The sequence below is a fragment of the Thunnus maccoyii genome, chromosome 18 (assembly GCF_910596095.1).
Source record: "Thunnus maccoyii chromosome 18, fThuMac1.1, whole genome shotgun sequence".
Classification (NCBI taxonomy): Eukaryota; Metazoa; Chordata; class Actinopteri; order Scombriformes; family Scombridae; genus Thunnus; species Thunnus maccoyii.
Window position 1 is genome coordinate 9,050,472 of NC_056550.1, and position 22,061 is coordinate 9,072,532.

General features: G+C 39.3%; 1 protein-coding gene and 1 long non-coding RNA gene across 2 annotated transcripts; one reads left to right on the forward strand and one right to left on the reverse strand.

The window, feature by feature from the left end:
* Positions 1-12,432: 12,432 nt before the first annotated feature.
* Positions 12,433-21,815, forward strand: cbx6b (chromobox homolog 6b). The gene is made up of 5 exons (XM_042391631.1): positions 12,433-13,173; positions 18,502-18,784; positions 19,274-19,515; positions 20,816-20,995; positions 21,585-21,815. The coding sequence occupies exons 1-5, from the start codon at positions 12,460-12,462 to the stop codon at positions 21,813-21,815; spliced, it is 1,650 nt and encodes a 549-aa protein (XP_042247565.1). The 5' UTR covers positions 12,433-12,459.
* On the reverse strand, positions 17,842-18,624 carry LOC121883395. Its single transcript, XR_006092209.1, has 3 exons — positions 18,546-18,624; positions 18,058-18,145; positions 17,842-17,925 (listed from the first exon to the last, which is right to left on the reverse strand). It is a non-coding gene; the product is annotated as an uncharacterized LOC121883395 (long non-coding RNA).
* Positions 21,816-22,061: the final 246 nt, after the last annotated feature.

Consider the following 22,061-nt stretch of genomic DNA (forward strand, 5'->3'; position numbering starts at 1 on the left):
CACAATAGTGCAACGTCAATGAAACCTTGAGAGGGTCTGCAGCTCTTAAATCATCAAGCAAATGTACCACAGCCTTTCTGAGCAGTGAGAGTGGAGTTGAACGTATCAGACTGGACGTGGAGTTGAAGAGACGAGGCAGCTCAGAGTGTTGGTAATTGACACCACTGTGGCCTGAGAAAGACTGGAGTAAATAATTAAACAGGGCCCAGCCATAAAACCAACCGACATGTGCTGTAAACCCTGACCATCTGGGAGTGTATGAGTGTGTCTGGGTGTGTGTGTTTGCCACATTGCATGTTTTATTCAACAATATAAAACAGATATGTTTTCACATAGTAAAAATAATCATTTACTTCTTTTAATACGTGGTAAAGCTTTTGTAATGAAAGTGCAAAGAATGCAGAAATATATTGACTCAAAAGACTCACAGGTGGATCACAATCTTAAGTATCAGTGTCCAACTGATTTTTAAACAACTTGTTGTCCATAAAAAGTATAGTTATGTTACTTATGTACCTTAAAAATATATAATAAATATTAAATATAATAAACTTCATTTATATAATACCTTACATACATGAAATGCAGGTCAAGGTATATCACATAGAGTTCATAAAAACAAACAGTCAAGATACTTTACAAGTGAAATGTCACAAACAAACAATAAAATACAATAAAATGTGAAAAAAAATCAGTGAGATTCTTGCAAGGCAGCTGGATTCACAAGATCTCGGCAACCATCTGGTGCGTCAGGTTAAATGAAATAGATAAGGCAATAAAAATTTAGAAGCAAGATTAAGCACATAGAGATGGAGAAAATTCCCAATCCACAAATAAGATCCATACCATATTTGAGCTAGCAAGAACAGCTGCCATAAATATGAGTTTGAACACTTAATTTATCAAGCAATTCATTGGAATTGCTATAGAGCCTCATAAAGTGCACTTTTAAATGAAGCAGATTTAAAAATCCATCCATGATTTACTTAATACCAACCCTTTAATGCAGTACTATCACTGATACTCCTCATTTTTTAATGGTTGATACAAGATTCAGTGGTCATTCTGTATGTGCTAAAAAAAACCTATAATCCTTTCACTTTAATCACTTTACATGTCAAAATCCTACTTGCACAAAGTATTCAAGGCAAAATGAAGCAGTGATGTCCCTACATTTTTTATTACAAAAATTTAAAATAACATGTTAATTGAATGTGTTTTGACCCTTGTCAGTAATTTTGTGTTCCACATAGTATATACAGTGGACGCTAAGCCATAGGAAATATCGATTACTGTTATACATCAACTGAGAGAGAGAAGTGAGAGAAGACTTGTTCTTCAACAACCCCAAAGTTAAGAGAAAAGTTAAAAATATATTACACAGATAGACAGGAAACGGCGCTCTGCCATATCTGGTCAAAACCTCAGATGAATGGAGAGAAAGTTAATGATTCTTTGCTTACTTACTTCAACCACCATTTTTTGGCATTAGGCCCTATACTCAACCCCCCTGCTGCAGAGCTGAAATACACACCTCTGTGCACTGCAATAGATCTATAGCCCTGATGAATTTATTTTTATCAGACTGTGGTTATTTTCTCTGACATTTCGGAGTCAATGAACTCCCCATGAACTCCTTGCAGAGAGGTGCAGGTGCCACATACATGATGATCTATCCCTTTTGTGAACGCATATAGGATAGTGTGGTAGGGGTGATGATTGTGTTCTGTCCTATACATATCTGTGAGAGAATCCAGAGAGGAAGTAAAGAAGTAAATTGTGGTTCCTAAGTTCAGTTTAACAGTTAAATAAATTACACAGAGAGAGAGAGAGAGGGAGAGGGAGAGATTGATTTGATTTTTCAATCTAATTTATATTAATTACAAAAAAAAGCAATACACAAGAAAAACAATTCATAAGGAACAATTATAAAAAATAATTTCAGATATTAAAGGACCTCAATGTAGGTAATTTAGTGGCATCTAGTGGTGAGGTTGCAGATTGCAGCCATCTGAAAAGCCCTCCCCTCATCCTCCCTTCCAAGTGAGAGAGCCATTGTTTGTTTTCTCCATTCTGGGCTACTGTAGTAACATGGCAGGCTCTGAGGAAGGGGACCTGCTCCCTATGTAGAAAAAAAGGGCTCATTCTAAGCTAACGAAAACACTTTCAAAGATTGTTATTTTCAGGTGATTATACACTCATTAAAACATACTTATGAATATTATATTCCATTTCTACCAAGCCCCTTCTGTTAGATGCCACTAAATTCTACACACTGCACCTTTAAATATATCGATTGCACTGTAAATTACATTTCCATAGCACCAGTCTTGAGTAAGTCTCAAAATTGTCTATAGCTTTATAAAATCTGAATTCTAGCCAGACTCTAGCCTTCACATTACAGCACCACACTGATATTGCATCCTGGCCTTGCTTATGTTCCACTTTGTTTTTTCTGTTAACAGAGAGACTGAGAGTTTGGCTTCTCCCACCAGAAAAATAAGTAGTTGCCATTTTGTTTTATTATTTGTACTATATCCTGCTCCAAAAATGAAATTAGAAACAGAATTTTAAAACAGAATTTTTTTCAGCAAAATCTCTAGAATAGCTAAAATAAACCTAAAAATCTGTTACACACTAAAAAAAACATGAAAAACTGTTTCAGTTAACCCACAGAAAGGACATTTGTTTATCACTACTGAATCAAAATAAAAGCATTCACTGTTATAACACCAAGATCTGCTGTTCCCTTTCTTTAAAGGAGGCTTGTATAGAACTCTCCACACAGGTTCAGTTGCCCTGTTTGTGCACAGTGTCCTCCACACACAATCCAATCACAAGAACAAAACGTTGGCATAGAACATTCCTGCAAACCTCGGATACATTGAATATCTACGTTTCAATGTTGGCCATTATCCATTGAATAATGTTTTATGATGTGACAACACTGTGGTTAAGGTCTGGTTAGGTTTAGGCACAAAGACCACTTGGTTAGGGTTAGGGAAAGATCATGGTTTGGGTTCAAATAAAATAAAAAATAAAATAAAAACGGCTGCAAATGTCCCGACGTCTCACTAAAAACACTTGGTTTTCTTGCCAGAAAAACGGCTGCAAATGTCCTGACGTCTCGCTAAAAACACCCGCTTTTGTTGGTTGAAATGGGAAGTGGGCATTGGTTTTCAAGTGATCTCTGATTTCCAAATTTCAACTTTCTGCCAAGAAACCTCCTAACCATCCACCGACCCCTCCTCCTCCTAATAAGAAAGTCATCTCATATAGATCGTATGTAAAATACGTCACTTTAGAAATGTTGAGATGATACATATTTTGGCAATGTTGATATGAAACATTTCTTAGAAATGTTGATATGATGTGTGTTGTTGAAATGTTAACATGCTACGCATTACACGTGTCGAAACGTACATATTCAACGTGGTTTGTAGAAATGTACAATGTCAACGTTTTATTCTGGCGACCAGGCTGCCACACAGTATCCACTTTGTTACCCAAACATTTCTTATTATTTATCTTTACAGTTTCTGCACCATCACTTTCTGTTCAATCTGTACAGTGTTAGGCTTTCAGAGTCCCTGATGGTAATCAATGGACTACACATCTCGCCCAGCACAGGCCTCAGTTTAATTTCTAGAAATGCATCCTATTGATTTGGTGTTGTAACTCCACTGCTGTAATCTCCAAGCATCCTCAGTTCTTTAATAGTCAACCTCTGTCTCCAGCGGTGTGACCTCAGGCCCAATAAAGAACATATAGCCTGAGCATCATTTAACTCTGGTTTTGCTGTGTCCAAGGTACACTGTTCTTGTTCCACACAGCACTGCAGTTAGCCCAGGGGCCACACTGTCACTTATGTCCATTCTTGCACTGCGAACAAGAGGCTCCTCCAGCAACCAGTACAAAGAGTTAGTATGAGCTGTCCTTAAATATTTGAAAAGTGTCCATGATTTAAAAATTCCATGATGAAAAAGACGTAGTGCATTTAGTCTTGAGGTCACTGGGCTTAGATTATTAATTCCTCTAAAGATAAAAGTAGTCATTCCTATCCAAACTACATCTTTTGGTCGTGTCAAGTATCTCTGCATAAACTGTAATTGTAGCGTCACTGTCCTACTGGCTGTGAACCAAGCCTTGCCCCCCCCCTTCTTCGAGCAAAAATAATACACTCTGAGGAATCGAATGTAAACAATCCCAGAAATGAACTATACTTGCCTGCAGTTGCCCTAACATGCCAGAAGGAGGCTCTACATATGCCAACCTATGCCACAAGGTAGAAGCTATAAGCTTTGTTTATTATCAGGACTCTGCCTCTGTAAGAAATCTGAGGCAACAGCCGTCTCCACTTAAATAATCTACCCTCTACTTTTTCTACCACATTTTCCCAATTTTTCTGAAGAAAACTGTTGTTTCCAAGATACATTCCTAAATATCTAAAGCCATCCGTTTTCCAGGTCAGGTTCTGAGGTAACAAAGGTAAGTTGTTACACCAATTACCAACAGCTAAAGCCTCACTCTTTCTCCAATTTATTGTGGTAGTGGACACAGCCTCATGTCAGCAGTTCTCCCCAATATAGTTATATAATTTTGATTATTTACAAACACAGCCACATCATCAGCATATGCAGATAAGACAATTTAGTTATTTCAAGTTATTTTTGAAACCAGGTATGGTTAACCCCCTCATATGATTCTACATTTTTTGTAACATAGGTTCTAAAGAGATTGCATAAAGTATTCAAGAAAGAGCACAAACTTCTCCAATACCCCGTTGCACTTTAAATGGAGCACATAAACCAACATTTAACTTTAGCACACTCTTAATGTTCTGATACAACACTTTAATCTTAGCAATCAGAATATTGCTGAACCCGAAACTCTCCATGACCTTCCAGAGAAAATGGTGTTCAACTCAATCAAATGCTTTCTCCTGATCTATTATATAAATAAAACCAGTATTCAAACTGAATGATCCAGAGAGACCCAAAACATTGCAAATTAAGTAGACATTGTCTACAGTTGACCTGCCAGGTACACAATATGTCTGGTCCCGATGTATGATCTGTTCCATCACCTCTCTCAGCCGTATCGCTAAGGCCTTTAATAGAATTTTATAATCTGTACACAGAAGAGACACAGGTCTCCGGTTTCTGATGTCTTTCAAATTCCCTTTTTTGGTAGCAAGGTAATCACTGCTCTGTGACAGGAAAGCAGTAAAGCACCCTCAGCTAGGCTTTGATTTAAGACTTCTAAAATGTCCCAAAAGGCTTTATAAAACTCCAAAGTCAAACCATCGATACCAGGAGTTTTCCTGCCATCCATGCTCTGTAAGGCAGAGTGGAGCTCTGGTAGATCCAAAGGTCTTTCAAGCAGTAAATTTGAATCACTTAACACCTTAGGTAATACTTCACAAAAGGTTTGTAGAAGTTCTTCATTTTCGGTGTACTGCATAGCTCGCCTTCGGATCTGACTGGGATCAGTGATTTCCTGCCCTGTGTCTGAAAGAAGAGAGTGAATAAATGTGTTCTGTCCATTAGAAGGCCACTAGAAGGCACATCCATTTCAGTAGCATTCTGGAAATGGGACCTCACTAAAGCTCCTTGAGCCTTCACACCTAGCAGGTCTGCTAAGGACATTTTCTTTTTAGAATTAAGGACTTCAAAATGTCCTTGATTTCCTGTGTTCACAATCATTTTCTCAAGGTCCACTATCTCAGTCTCCAGATCGTTCATAGAGTTAGAGATGTCTCAAGTAACATTGAGAGTATGCTGTTGACAAAGGAATTTAATTTACATTTTACCATAGTCCCACTATAGTAACTGTCTAAGAGATGAAAATTAATTTTGTCTACTCCTAAATATTTTCCAAAAATAGCCAAAAGCATTTGTAAAGTTTTTTTCATGGAGCAAAGCTGAATTAAAATGCCAATATGAACTTCTAGGCAACACATTTCTTATGAAAACATTGCACATTACCAGTGAATGATTTGTAAAGCCAACAGGCAATAAATTACACATTTCAAAAATATTAAAATTATATTAGAAACAATAAAAACAATCAAGTCTAGCTAAGGAGACAACATTATCCCTACAATGAGACGATGTATTGACATTCAATCACATGAAAGCTCCTCCACACATCTACTAAGCCATGTGTGTGTACAAGCTGTCGTAGTGCACTTTGAGAAGCTGGATGGGGTTCATTATGATTCCTGTCTAAACTGCTATTCTCTGTGCAATTAAAATCACCATAGACAAATAAAAAATCTTCTGGTTTAAAGTCTGTCAACTTTGTATGATATCCAGAAAAACCTTCCTCTCAGCCCCTTTAGAAGGAACATAAATGTTCAACAAAACCACATTAATTTTTCAAATTGTGCTTCCACTACAATAAATCTACTCTCTACATCATGTTCTACAATATAAGAATAAGAAACAAAACATTTTGAAAACAAAAAACCCCACTCCACTTCTATTTGTAGTATTGTGACTTAAAAATTAATTTCCATCCCATTTCTTGAGTCCATTATGCCTCATTTTCCTTGTCACTGTGTGTCTCTTGCAAAAATAATACAGTAAGATGCTTTAATTCATATAGCATTGCATATTTTCTCACATCTCTTGCCCCATTTAAATTTAAAGTTCCAACTTTGAATTTTACATGGGGAAAAAGGGAGTGACTAGAGCAAACAATAACAAATAAAAAAGATGGTTTTTCTTCATCATGGTTAAGTAATCTTTTTAGCACTAGTTTTCTTAACCTGTACACCTGATCAGTAAGACCAGAGTCATCTTTGTTTCTTATATCTAACCTGGCTGGTGTGTAGAAAGCCTCATCAGAAAAATAATCCTTAATTTTCATGCCCTTCATATATTTTGTTTGTTGCACAAAATATTTGGTCGTTTTGGCCGAGCCTGCCCTGAGCTTCTTTTTTTTTTAATATGAAGCACATCACTGATATCAGACTCATACTCCTCACTTTCACTCCTGACTGTGGTACAGTTTTCCAGAGGTGGGAGTAAGTCACACATGTGCAAGTCACAAGCAAGTCTCAAGTCTTAACCTTCAAGTCTTAAGCAAGTCCCAAGTTACTGTGGTGAGAATCAAACAAGTCAAGTTGAGTCCCTGCTATAAGTCAAGCCAAGTCAAGTCATTGCTCAGGTCAAATCAAGTCATATGAAATTACACCTGTGGGGACTGTCCATTGGTCTGAAGGCCCATTATTCCAAAATCCCAATAGTTCGAAAAATGTCCCATTGGACCAAAAGCCCATAGTCCGATGACCCGAACATCAGGCCTTCAGAGCAGTGGGCTTTTGTTTTCTGGATAATGGGCTGTCAGACTATGGGCTTCTGGTCCAATAGGAAGTTAAGTTATCTAAAAAGACACATTCACCTACCTTTCTTTGTGGGTTTTGTAGTGACAGAAGAAATTGGATGTTGTGGTGGTCGTGTCACTGATAGTTGAGCTGCAGACCTCATATACCACCATTCTCTTCTTACTACCATCATAGACAACATAATCCTTGAATCCAAATTTAATTATTTTGGGGTTAGCTCCCATCTCGTATGTTGGCTTCTGCAGGTTTGCCACGTCCTAGTACGTGGCCAGGTTTGCGCACATTGCACTAGAAATCATGTTTCAAAAACAAAACATAACATGCAAATATTTAATTTTAAAAAAGTCAAGTCCTTTCAAGTCATCTGTCTCAAGTCTAAGTCAGGTCTCAAGTCATGAATACCCAGTCAAAGTCAAGTCGAGTCTTTTATCAGTGTTAGTCAAGTAAGTCTCAAGTCCTCAAATTTGCAAGTTCCCCACCACTGCCATTTTCTCTGTCTGGCTATCATTGGTATTTTGACCCTTTTTTGTTTATGTTATTGCCCAAGTATTACTCTTTGTTTTACATTTACAAGGTAGAGGTTTCGGAAACACATTCTCCTCTACCATGTCCACATCATTTATCTGTCCATCAGCCGCTGCAGTGTTGTCGATGTCCTGTTTAACATACACATCACCGTTACTTTTCTCCTGTGTGTTACCCTCACACACAGCACGGCCTGCCGCTGTTTGTTTCTCACACACAGCACTGTCCACTTCTGTCTGCTCTTCACTCACACACACGCACTGTTATCTGTTTCCTCTGTCTCAGTGTTTGGTGCTTCTTTGGTCTTTCTTGCCTGCCCTTCCTTCCGTCCTCCATCTGTCTGTGCACTAGTTTTAGCTGCATAGCTGCCAGCAGCTTTACCGGCCTGTCCCTGACCACTACTGTAGTTCCCTCTCCTGGGTCATCATCATTAGTCTACGATTGCCATCTATGAGACACAACATGTTTCAGCAAAGGCGACTTACACCCTGTGAACCCTTTCTTGATGGGAGAGACTATCTTACCATGTCTGGACAGCTCTTTTTTTTTTTTTTTTAGAAAATTATCGGAAATGAATGGAGGGACATTAGACAGTGTGATTTTAGTTGATGGTTGTAAACATGGCAGAACAGGAATGTGATCCTTAACAGTAATACCATATTCAATTAATTGTTAACTTTCTCAACTCGATCCAGAAAGATAACTACAGCACTATTCATCATTGCAGCAGATTTTACACTGCTGTAGCCAAATACTTCTTCCACTGTTAAACTAACCTCCTCCACTGAGCAGGGAAACAGGATGCTAACCTTGATACCGTGTCTTCTACTCTAGTGGTTCTCAACCCTCTTGGTGTCAAGGACCCCCAAATTGAAACACATCAGGCTGCAGACCCATATTTCATGAGATTTAGTCTCAGGGATCCCCATCTGATAAGATTTAGTTATTCCATAACTGTCTATACTGTAGATTGGCATTAACATTGAAGAGTGTGAAATCTATGAACCAAATAGTCATTTTTATACATTCTGTCATTGGGCTAACTTCTAGTCAATGAAATAATAGTGAAATTAATTAAATTTTTCTGGGGACCCTCTGGAAACCCCTCAAGGACCCATGGAGGTCCCTGAGAACCACTGTCCTACTCAGATTGCTCAAATCATCAGCCATGCTACTAACACACCTGCACCAGGCACAGAACTCTAACTCCATTTAGCACAACACAACATAACATTTAACAAATTTACAAAACAAATCCAAATTAAGATTTAATTTTAATTTAGACAGAAAAATGTAACGATAGAAAAATCACTCACTCGCTCCTGCATTCACTCCACACTTACCATCTACTCAGAGAGAGAGAGAGAAAGAGAGAGAGAAAGAGAGAGAGAGAGAGAGAGAGAGAGAGAGAGAGAGAGAGAGAGAGAGAGAGACTTGTACACTAGGTGGCACCAGAAACCAACTGGAGACATGACTGGAATTTTAAAACAGCTTCATAACACACACACTCATTTAATCTCATCTCATCTCTTCTCTTCTCTTCTCTTCTCTTCTCTTCTCTTCTCTTCTCTTCTCTTCTCTTCTCTGTATTACACCAAAAGCTGAAATATATAGATTTAATGTAACAGATTGAGTATTGAGCATAACATATTAAATATTATCTGATCACAGTCCATTAGTAGTAACAGATGTACGACTCATCCTCCTGCCACAGGGGACCTTAAAGGACAGGTTCGCAATTTTTCAAGTCGGTCTTTACACAATAGCCAGGCACACAAATGAACATTGAAATAGGTTTTTCTTGCCATAATCATTCGTCCTGTTCATACTGACCATTAGAAGATCCCTACATGATGCACTTTCAGTGTAAGTGATGGGTGCAAAAATGTATTTAAAAGTTTATCTGAAGTTAATATGAAGCTTCAGTCATCCAAATGAGTCAAATCAAGTAGATATCTTTCAACGTTACAGTCTTTTGAGTTCCAAAGTCCCTCTTTTTGTTACTATGCTTCCACCGCAGCTCAACAGGGAAACACTGTCTGAAGAAACACAAAGAGAGAATTTGATGCTAAAAAGACTGTAAATGTGGCAGATATCCACTTGATATGACTAACTCAGACTGCTGAAGCCTCATATAAGCTTCAGATAAACTTTTATATGCATTTTGCACAAAATGACTATGTGAACACACTGTGGATTTTGGCTCCAATCACTTACATTGAAATCTTTGAACAGGAGGAATGAGTACAGCAAGGAAAACCTCTTTCAGTGTTGACTGTTGTCAGGTGCCCATAAGATAGACTTGAAAAATTGTGAACCTATCCCTTACAGTAAATGCTTCACTCTTCGGTAAAAAACAATTTAAACTGTTTATTTAATAACTGCCAGAACAATCAAGCACCACACACATCAGAAGGCGTATGATTAAACAAAAGAAAGAAGAAATACGACAATACACAAAACAATGACAGTGAAAAGCTTTACATAATGCATCCAATTCTTTGTTCTCACAGCTCATCATCAGTGCCTGTAAAAAGGTAAAGTCATAGATGTCAATTGACGAAGAGTGGCTCTTTTTTTGTAGTAGAAGCAATGCTTTTAGACTTTTCAAAAACTAACTGAGTGCTCTGACCAAATCCCCAGAATAGATTATGCATAAAATGCCATGCAAAATGAGCACTAACGTAATAAAAAAAAAATCCAACATAGGAAACTTTAAAGCTCTAACATCACAGCAGTCCACAACACAAAGGTCAAGGGTGACCTGAATGATGAATTGAGCTCAGACTTGCTGGCCACAGGGTCTCTCACAGAGGCTTTTATCGACATAATAGATCAGCACTATATTCTGGGCAGTAGAGTCCAGAATGCTTCACCCCGCCTGGCCTTTTCAATGCACTTGAACCCTTTATATTACCAAAGCTTGGTGGACTGAAAATGAACCTTGCTGCAGTGTTGAACAATCATTTAATTCCAATAAGCCACTGCTACTAAAGAAAATATTAATTTTATATGCTTTAAACCCTGGATGCATTCATGTACAGGCTCGTGTTTACACTTTCATCATCCTAAAATACTGAAATAACAACCATTGAAAGCTATAAGCATAACTACAGTAAACGTCAAGACTAGTACAGTGACAAATAACTACAATAAGAACTCACACTATTGCTGAAAAAGGTATGCATAGCTGAAAATGCCACCAGTGACATTTAGTTTTTATGTTGAATACAAATGTGTGTAGCTCAGCCATCACTCTGTGAGGAGTCATTGTTTTGTACTTTCTTCCCCACTCTTGTCCCCATCTCTAAAGGAGTGCTTAGCAATCTCTTTTACTATTCTAGTGTGTGCTCCAGTGAAGACTGAGAGCTACTTTTTGCTGCAGACATGTTGGATGCTCCTTCCCCACCCTCACTCATCTTAAATTAGAGCTTTCAGTGGCTGTGACTTTGAGAAGTATTAGCTTAAAATCCCCTTTGTTACTTGTGTGAGAATGCACATCACACACTAATTTTAAACACATGACAGCTACTCCCTTCACACGTGTGTGTGTGTGTGTGTGTATTGCACTGAGATTTACATGTATTATTACTTAGCCCGGCAAGCGTGGTTTAATGACATTCACTAATAGCACTAGGTCTGTATCATGCATAACACACACACACACACACACAAACCCCAACCAAGGCCATCATTCTGTCATCTGTGCTGCTGTAGAGCTGTTCCATAGGGAGCTTTGAGGCTGACTTATAGCCACACACACATCATATTGCAGTACTCCTGCAATGTGTTGCTGAGCTAGAAAATATTAATCCAAGGGGAGGGGAAAAATCATTTTCTGATGTAATACAGATGGCTATGAATGCAGGAAAGCTCTAGTTCAGGACTGCATCTTCAATAAAAGCTGTAGAAAAAAAAAGGAAAGTCACAAAGAGGCATGTTTGTGCAGCTTTTTTCATACAAATAACCCAGTATTTGTGAGAAAATGTTAACATATCCTCTGAGGCTGCATAGAACATGGCTTTTAGCTCATACTGCAACATATAGAAAATCAGATGTGTTATTGAGGGCAGTGTGGAATATTCTTATCCCACAATAAGAGAACAAAAACATAATTTCATACATTGCTGGAAAAGTTAGCTCTAGGCTACTGGAAGAGGACAAAAAGTCATATGTGTTGTCTAACTTCGTCTCTCTCTCTCTCTCTCCTACAGTATGTTCGTCTCTCTCCCCTCACTCTGCCTTATGGAGGCTATTAACAGGCTGGATTTTGCCGAATACCAGGGACATGCGCGCTGCACAGGAGGAGGAGGAGGTGAAACAGACTGCCTGCTTCTGATGTTTGGTGTTGACTCGATGATCACTCAATTATGGTGCGGAACTCTCAATGTCTAATCGCCTGTCCTTGTGAGGAAAAGTAAACCGTTTTTTTTTTCTCCATCCTATGCAAGTAATTTTATACTTTGTCTGTTTTGGAGCTTTTTAGTTTCTTGCGGATCCAGAGTGTTATTATTAGATTTTTCTAATAATCGATCGCCCCCGCCGCCACCCTGAAGTTCATTGTTATAATCTTGGCCGCCGGGATGGTGGCCTTCATCGGAGCGGTAATCTGCATCATCGCGGCCGTCCATACCGGAGCCTCCAAGGCTGCCGCGGCTCAACAGCAACCAGCAACCGACAACCACTCGCTGTATCCGGACGCCGCGGTGCAGACCCCCGCTGCCGGGGGCTCGGTAGCCCGGCCCGGATCTTTGGGCGCTCTCCATGGTTCTGAAACGCCCGCATCGGAGGCGCCGACCTTTAACATCGGGCTCGGCGGGCTGGACGGGGTCACCGGACTCACCGGACATGACCCAAAGGTCAGTCGACTCATCTGCACGCCGATCCCCGCCGGGGAATGCAACCCGAAAAACTTTCAGCAACAAGCGGACGACCCGTCGCTATACGCGGGAGAAGATTGGGGTTTTCTCCGCACCACCGCGGAGGAGCTCCGGCAGACCGTTCTGCAGCAGAAGGACCAAATATTAACAGACCAGCGGACCATCAGAGAGCTAACGGGGAAACTATCAGAGTGCGAGAAGGGGCTGGACGGCCAAAGCAGCATCGCAGATAGACGTGGGAGCGCTGCGGGGCTGTGGGGGAGCAAAGGCGCGGCAGAGGAGACGCACCTGGAGCGGATCATGGTGCGGGACAGCCCGTTGTCGACATCTGACAGTGTCCACTTGCTCACCGTTAGGGCTGTGGATGAACTGGAGCAGGCTATCACTCAGCTCAAAGACCGTATAGAGAAACTGGAGGTAGGTGAAGTGTGGAAAAACAACATCCCTTCCTCATAAATCATCCTCTGCATGAAACTATAAAACACGACACAGGCGTAATTAATCCCAAGGAGCAGTCCTCGATCCCACATGAACGCATTTTAAAGGCAAAGAAGGATCTCCTAATTAGATTAAACCGGAATGGTGTTTCACTGGTTTGATAACTGCTTTGAATATTTCAGTATACCTCCAACTCTACAGCTTGCTTTAAAAAGATTAAATCAATGTCTAAATGTGTCCCTGTTTTCCCTGTAGTCCCTTCTGATATCTAGGCATGTAGGAGTGGTTTAAGTGAAGGTCTTCATTTTGAATGAGAAGTGAGTTGTCGAAAAGGCTTTGTGGATACTGGCAGTCAGATATTCCTTTTTTTTCTATGTAAACACCAAGTAAAGCTTATCACTAATTAATAGGTTTTTTTTTTTAAAACACACGCAACACAGCAGAGAAATTACTTACTTACAATATAATCATTTAATTGAATCACGTGATTTAATTTAAAATTATATTGAATGTTAATTGCTGATGACATCCGCATTTAGTGATTGTGTGTAATTATAGTTGGTCATTTGTAAATGTCTTTACTAATACATGAATTGATTGTTTTGGCAACATACAGTAGGTGTATAATCTATCATGCCAAGAACACTGATTGAAATTTAAATGAGAAATAAAGACAGAGATGAAGAGAAAGGCAAAGGGGGAAAAACAGGAGGGTGAAGAGAGATGAGGATAAGGATAAAGGGGGAGGAGAAAAAGCAGCAGCAACAGCAGCAGCAGGAGGTGGAGGTGGAGGTGGAGGAGAGAATATAGCAGAGTAACATGAAACATGTTCTTATCTGACCACAATCCAGTGATGTACAACCTCATTTTTGGCTAGAGGGATTCCATAAATAATTTATGAGTTTCCTATATTTGTTGAAAGCACAGGCTTCTCCTCCGTATAGTAGCTACTCCTCACTCAAGGGTAGTTTATGTAGGACATGCCGGTATGGGTCATTTTCTTTGTGGATTATGTGCACTTTGTGTCGTCTATTTTTCGTAATTCTACCATCAGATGAAAAAAGGGCTGAATGTAATGTCTGTGTTTTTGGCTTTTCAAGAATTAAGAAATTTGGACTTCTCAGTGCACATTTTCCTCTGACGGAAAAAGATCTGTGCATTTCACAGGTCTCAAGGTGATCTGTAATTTTGTGCAATTTTAGTATAATAACATGTAGTTTCTGTGATGAGCCATCACCACTATAACACGATTGTTCTCACCTGCTGTATCTTTCTTCAATATCCAAGTCACGTTTCTATGTACATTAGATACTTGGTCTATTTCAGTAGCACAGTATAGTATTTACATCAGATCATGTGTTACAAGAAGAGCACTCATCTGGGAATATTACTCAGGTCAAATAACTGTGTTAAGTTCCTTAGCTCCTAAGGTTCCCTCTGGGATGTGGTCTGCTCAGATTGCTTTGCTGATCATCCAGTCGCTCCAGTCGCTAGATGTTCACATATTTTTCTACAACTAGAACCCTTACAGTCACCACCTCTCTTCACTTGCAAGACAGAAAATTTAAATTCACAGGCAACATCAATTATTAGTATCCAAATCACATACAACTACATTTCCTGCCTGTTGCCTGATGTTTCACAAGTAGTATCTGATCTGACATGATGCAAACAAATGGTGTGAATGTGTAGTTAATGGTTTTCCATTTCTAGCAGTACATTTGGTACCACAGTTTCTGTTCGTAGCTTGAGCAGTTACGATGGTGGTAAGCTCTCTGTAATATCAGGCTCATCCAGCTCCAGTGCAGTGATACACCACACTGTGCTTTATTTTATTGATAGCTGTGTTTGAAATAAATGTGTGAAAATGAGGAGCAATGTCTTCTAGTCTATACTATATGACTTAGACTCACCGAGAGCTTTATTAAGAAAACCTGAGCGATCTAATGCAATCCAATACAACAGCTCTGCCATAAATTCTACTTTTACGAAGCATATGGTGTATTGGAGTACTGGAGTGCATTATATTAAAAAGTGTGAGAAACACTTCTCAATATAATGCACTCCAGTACACCACCACCATGCACCACAACATCAGTTATAGACATAAAGTAGAATTATCGCCTTTCTGAAAATGTCAAAAAGAACTGAAAAGTATAGGCCAAGCTTTGTGAAAGTAGAAGCTGTTGTATTGGATTGCATTAGATTGCACAGGTGTTCCTAATAAAATGCTCAGTGAGTGTATATTCTATATCATTTTAATTTTATGATTGATAAAAGGAAAGATTCTCTTTTTCTTATGCAGTTGGTTTAGTTGTATTTTCAGTGCTCATATGGACTGAAAATGTGACATTTATGCATCTGTAATTCTGTGTAGTAATTGTCCTGAAATAAAGTAAGATATGGCAATTATAGTTTGTATCAAGTACCTGAACAGGCAAACACACATTTTCTTAAGTTTTAATAAGAGCATAATTAAAGCATGAAGCGTTATGGCTACAAAAAATGTGAAAAACCTTTAACATGTAGCATTATATTTGTTGACTTAAGAACAGTAATAATGCTTGTACCACACATACACCACTCTTGATTTATTTTGTACACAGTCTTGCATTTATGCATTTGAGGATATTGCAGTTTTATTAGTTTTCTCCCTAGAAATGCCTGACATCTGCACATGTAAATACCTGCCTCAGAGCCTAACCGCAGGCTCAATAACAGAACTGAAATATTAGAGAATAGATCACCTATCATGCCAAGATCCATAGAAGTGTTTGTGATTTTAGCTGCTCCATTAGAATATGTATGTTTTCAGCAAATGCATCACAGTAAGGTGCATACTTGTCATTTTTAGTTCAGTTTTCAATGGACACATTAACTACTACGGCAAATGTATTTGTGCTTCAGAAAATAACACATTCAACACAGTATACTTGACAGTTGAAATATAGTAATAAAATATCAGGAATGTTTGGGAATTTTCTTGTTGACTTTAGCACAAAATGTATCTTGAGAACCGTGTTTGTATGGATAGAGTGATATGTATATTAGTAAAACATACATTGTTAAAAAGGACAGAGTGAGGATTACATTGGTGTTTCCATCCATTGTGTATCTCTTTTGGGACAAAAATCAATACCTGCCAATATTCTTTTAGAATATATAAAAATGTGAACACGTGTGTGTTCTTTTACTTAAACTAGCTGGGCTCACATGAACTTCTCTCCGAATCTACATTTGTTATCATTCATTATCATTTCATAGTGTCACTTTTTCTCATAGTAGTTATCAATGTAGAAAGTAATGCCCTTCCGCCATACTCTAGCTTTAGTTTCTTTCCAACATCTTATACAACATAGGTAAGCACAGTGCACACTGTATTGCTCAGAGTGCACTGTGTGTATTTTTTGTAGTAATTCCCTTGTGGTCTCTATGTATTTCAGTTGCTGTGAAAAGATATGCTTGGTGAATATACTGGCCCACGTAGGTTTTTAGGTATCTTGCAGAGTCCAAGCCACATTCCTTCCCTTGTGGTTGGGTGTTGTTTTTTTTAATATCAGTGAGCCATTATGCAACGATGCCTAGCAAATTGTTGCTCACTAAAATAGTTCAGACTCTTGGCAGCCTCTCTGACTTTCAATTATTTATTGTGTTATACCTAATTAAGAAAATATCCCTTTAGATATGAGATGGCTCTGCTTGATTTGCTCAGACCCAAAACTTGTTTAACTTGTGGATACAGTGGAATTATATGTCACAAGTGCTTTAAAGTGTATTTAACCTAGCTAACATATCATCCAGTATATCAATTCTAAGCAATGTTGCAAAAGCATGCCAATGCTCAATCAAGTAGCTCAGCTATGGTAAGCTTCGAATTTCAATATGAAGGAAACAAGAGTCTACAGCCATGCTAGTGGCTCTGTGAGGTTGTACTTACATAGGCAGAGTGATGCTTTGAGCTAAATATCCTGCTAACATGCTCACAGTGACAATGTTAACATACAGATGTTAAAGGGGCCATATTATGCACATTTAAAGGGCCCTGCTGGAATACCTTTGCATGATTTACAGTTAAAAAATCTCCTTATTTAACTCATACTGACCCTTTACACAGCCCCTATGTTCAGTCTCTGTCTGAAACAGGCTGTTTTAGCTTATCTTTTTAAGGCCCCCCTCCTGATGAGCCCACTCTGTTCTCACTGGCCAGCTCTTGGAAGTTAACCCTCGTGTGATTTCTGCCAGCCCCGGAGGCTACTTGAACAAACCATGAAACAAACTATGGTAGTAGGCTTTCACTACTTTTTTCGTTCTTGACTTAAAATGTACATGTTTGAGCCAAACTCGGATCCAAAATATGAGAGTGAACAATGCAAACAACTCATGGAAAACCTCAGCAACAAAGGCCAAGGACCGACGGCCGTTTACGGGCATGCGTGACGAGCCAACGTCAGCTCATCAGCAAAGGTACAAAAAAACGTAGCAAACAAAGCACTAAGATTAGGTTGAAGCCTGGGCTTTTGGACTTGCAGGGAGCATTTCTACATATGTTAACATCAAGTTTTGGAACTTTGACCATTTTTAACATAGACATCTGATATGATAACAGTAGAAAAGTTAAGGGGTCACCAAAGTCAAATTTACCTTGCAGTGATCTTGATTATCTGTAGAAAATTTCACAGAAATCTGTCCATTAGTTGCCTGAAAACCATAACTGTCAACTTCAAGGTGGCGCTAAAGGAGAAATCAGGGGATCACCAAGTCAGTAGGATTCATCCTGTGAGGAACATGAAAGTCTGTACAACATTTCATAACCATCACATATTTATCAAGACATTTTACTCTGAACCAAAAACATCAACCTACTTGTGGTGATAGAGGAAAAGTCATTGTCATTAAGATGTATCCTCTGGGAACCATGAATATCTGTTTTTCAGAGCAATCCATCCAATAGCTGTTGAGACATTTCATTCTGGACTAAACCAACTAATTGAATAGCCACCAAGTATAAGGAAAAAGCATTACATTAACTAAGGCATATTGAAACCTTATTAAATCAGCTGCTAGATGTATCCCCAGGCGTAATGTAATGTTTCCGAGAAATCAATTATTTACTAGGTCGAAGAATTTTGCTTCTCATATAGGCAGGAAACCACAGTATAATCATGAGAACCACTGCTATAGCTAGTTTGATGGTGTTTTCATACCATAGTGTAGTGCCTTAACTGTACACCATAGCAAGTACCTTACAGTATTTTACCAAAGACAGTAAAACCCATTTTGAACCAATTTTGTCTTCCTCCTCTGCAGTCAGACATTGGCCCATTTCCTCACAACCAGACGGATGGCAGTACCTCAGGAGCACCAGAGGAAAGCGGGATATCTGGCGGCCCAGAAAAGTTGGCCGATCCTGGGCACAGAGCTGGTGCCGAGAGGCCCTGGAGGATGGAAGACTTGGAGGGGGAGCTTGAGCGGAAGGTGGAGCTGCTTGAGAAAGAGAGAAAAGCCCTGAGGCTAGAAACAGAGAAACACAGACAGGAAATCGACCAGGGCATCAATAAACTACACCACCGAATCTCAGTACTGGAGGGAGGTAGGTATTATGAGAGAGGAAAAAAGAAAGTTGTCATAGAGAATGTGTGTGTATGTGTGTGTACATTTAATGTGCATATTAAAATGTTGTAAAAAGGTTTACAAAATAATGAGAGAAATGATAAGTGACTGTGATTAATGACTTACATGAGGACTCAAGTCGCTAATCACGAGCAATAACATGGCTAAAAATGACCGCAGATGTTTCATTTTTGTATTACTGTTAATCAAATCAAGCCATGGAATTTCTTTATGATGAATAAATTATGTTTAACTTATGTAAAGCAAAAAAGATCAGAAAGACTATAAAATGCATGCTGATGCTTAAAAAAAAAACAGTTCAGATTATGTCATGTGAGGAAAGTGCAGCTAGATGAGAAAAGCAGGAAATCTATTTGATCTTCTTGCCAGATCACATTGATTTCCCTTTGCATTATCTATCACTTTCTCCTTTTGTTCTCTTATTTATACTCTCTTTCTGTTTTCTCAGGTAGCTCAGGGCATTCTTTCCCAGAGGGCTACAGACTGTCCTTCCCGACTCGGACAAACTACATGTATGCTGTTTTGAAACACCCCATCCCAAAACTGCGGGCCTTCACCATCTGCTTGTGGCTACGGCCCGCAGAAGGAGGCATCGGTACACCCCTGTCTTATGCAGTTCCTGAACAACCGAATGAACTGGTGCTGCTACAAGGCCTGCATACCCCCACTGAGCTGCTCATCAATGACAAGGTACTTGTTCAGTCAGGCTGAGCATCTACTGTATACCTGCAACTGAACTGTCTACTGCTTGTGTGCAATTGATTTTCCCGAGGAGATTTATATCATGGTCTCTGGGTCATATTTCATATTATTTATTGATTCAATTCCTAAAATGTTCATTACTGTACTCAACTCGTATAGAGAGTTCATCATTAGAAACACATATTGTGCAACATTGTTCATCAGAACTTTATTTTAAATTCTAGTAAAGATGAATACATACATATTGACATTTGCGATTAATAAATGAATATTAACAATAATTGTGTAATATATTGAACATATTGGCAACATACTGCTCAACATGTCAATTATTGCTAGTAAAGATGTACATAAAAGCAGTGTGTATGCGTTGTTTGTGTTCTTGAAGAAACAAACTTTGGCATGCTTTTTAAATATGGAGCCCCACTATCCATTTGAACATATATTTCAATACAGAAATGTCATTTTTCAATCTATGTCAGTGTGTCTGTATTACTGTGATAATACACAAGACATGCAGAATTTGTTAGATTTAATGGTGTCAAAGGAAGCTTCAAATTAAGAACTTGTTAAAATGACTTTATGTGTTCCCAAAAATTTGGGACTGTTCAAAACTTTTCTTTTGGTGGCTTTAAAAAAGAATGGATCTAAAAGTCTGCAGCCTTAATCTGGGATAGATATAGAATGAGAGACTTGAAGGCAACCAGTGTGCATATCTTTCTACAAGGCTCACTGACTGTTTGAATTTTTAAAAGTTGTACTCAATTAAAAAAAAAAATCTTGATTAGAATTTATAATGTCTATTACGGAAGAAAAGCTGTACTGTATTAGCATACAAATACATAGAACACATCAAATGAAATAGCCAATTAAGTAGACAAGCTAAATAGGCTCATGCATGTGTTTAAATGACAAATGAAGGTACCACCTTGTCAGCCTTGGAGGATGGTGTAGTGCAGTGCAGTGGTTTTAGATATAATTCAGTGAAGTCATTATGGTAATAGATGCCTGGAGGAAAAGTTGTGTGTCCTTGGAGGCAGCAGAATGACTTTGGGACTGAAAAAATACTGTATAATAGCCAACACTTGTACCCTGAAGAAAAAGAAGATTAAATGGATGACAAAAAATACTGCTATGTAGCTACAGCTGCACCACTATCATGCAAAGATACAGTATATCACATCCAGTTGCCAGATGACATGTCTTACCTTAAAATGTGTATCATTCAGAAACAGCATAGTACAATCATCTTCTTTGTCTGAACTGCCCCTTCCCTTCCCTACTGTAGGTGGCGCAGTTGCCTCTGAACCTCTCCAGGGGCAGCTGGCAGCACATCTGTGTGAGCTGGAGCCAGAAAGGAGGAGCCTGGCAGGCTTACCAGGGGGGAAAGCTGAGGGGCGAGGGCCAGGCACTGGCAGCTGGACATCACATCAGACCTGGAGGAGTGCTCATACTGGGGCAGGAGCAGGTGAATTCATGAAAGAGTGAGCAAAAGACCGAATGAATGACAGCTTAGAGGCAGGCATAAGGTGGGTAGGGTACTCCAAAAGAAATTAAATTTGGTGTGCTATTGCCGACTACAGCGTTGCAAGCAAATAATAGTTTACCCTGCTACAACTCTGGGTCTTTTCACTTACTGGCTTCTCCATGAGTTGTAAATAAAACCATTAAAGACTGAGAGTGTAGACACAGTAAATCTGCAAATTCAATTTAGTTTGGAGAACACTGCTAGTCAAAGTGTTGAGGTAGTGGGTGAATGAGGTGTATGTCTGCATAGATCCAGGCACAGGAAACGATGGTCATAAGCAACAAGAGTAATAGCCTTTGAGACCCACGTCCATAACCAAAAGAACCCCTCCTTTGATTTGTAGTCCTATGTTTATACTGGTCTCCTTTCATCACATCTTCATCTTCCCAAAAGCAAGTCCACAGTCTTACCCAAGGCAGCAAAACAGCCCAAGCTGACCCTGCGTCTATATGTGTTTTTGTTTTTGAATCATCATCCCTCTTCAATCATCTTTCTGTTATCCATCTAACAGGTCTTGTTTTTTCTCTAGGATTCCGTGGGTGGAGGTTTCGACTCATCCCAAGCCCTGGTAGGAGAGTTGTCCCAGGTGGGTCTTTGGGACCGGGTGCTGTCCTCTAGCCAGGTGGCCAGCTTGGCTCGCTGTGGCAGAGTAACCCAGGGCAGTGTGGCCCCCTGGACTGAGGGTGGAGTCGAGGTTTATGGTGGAGCCACCAAGGACCCTGGGGAGCCTTGTAGTAAACACAGCCGGAGCTCTCAGTGACCGACAGAGAAAAATCAGTGAGGAAAAGAGAAGTGACACAACGATGATGGGGAAAGGTGTAGCCCTTTTAAGAAGTTCCATCAGCCCAGTATTACTGGATTTTTTAAACAACTCTGTGTGGCATGGACTAACAAGTATGTAAAAAAAATGAAAATGAATGGTATATTTATATGACATGAGTAGAGGCTTTGCAGTTACTTCAACAAACTTCTAGCAACCCCAGCCAATGCCATCATGGAGGTCCAC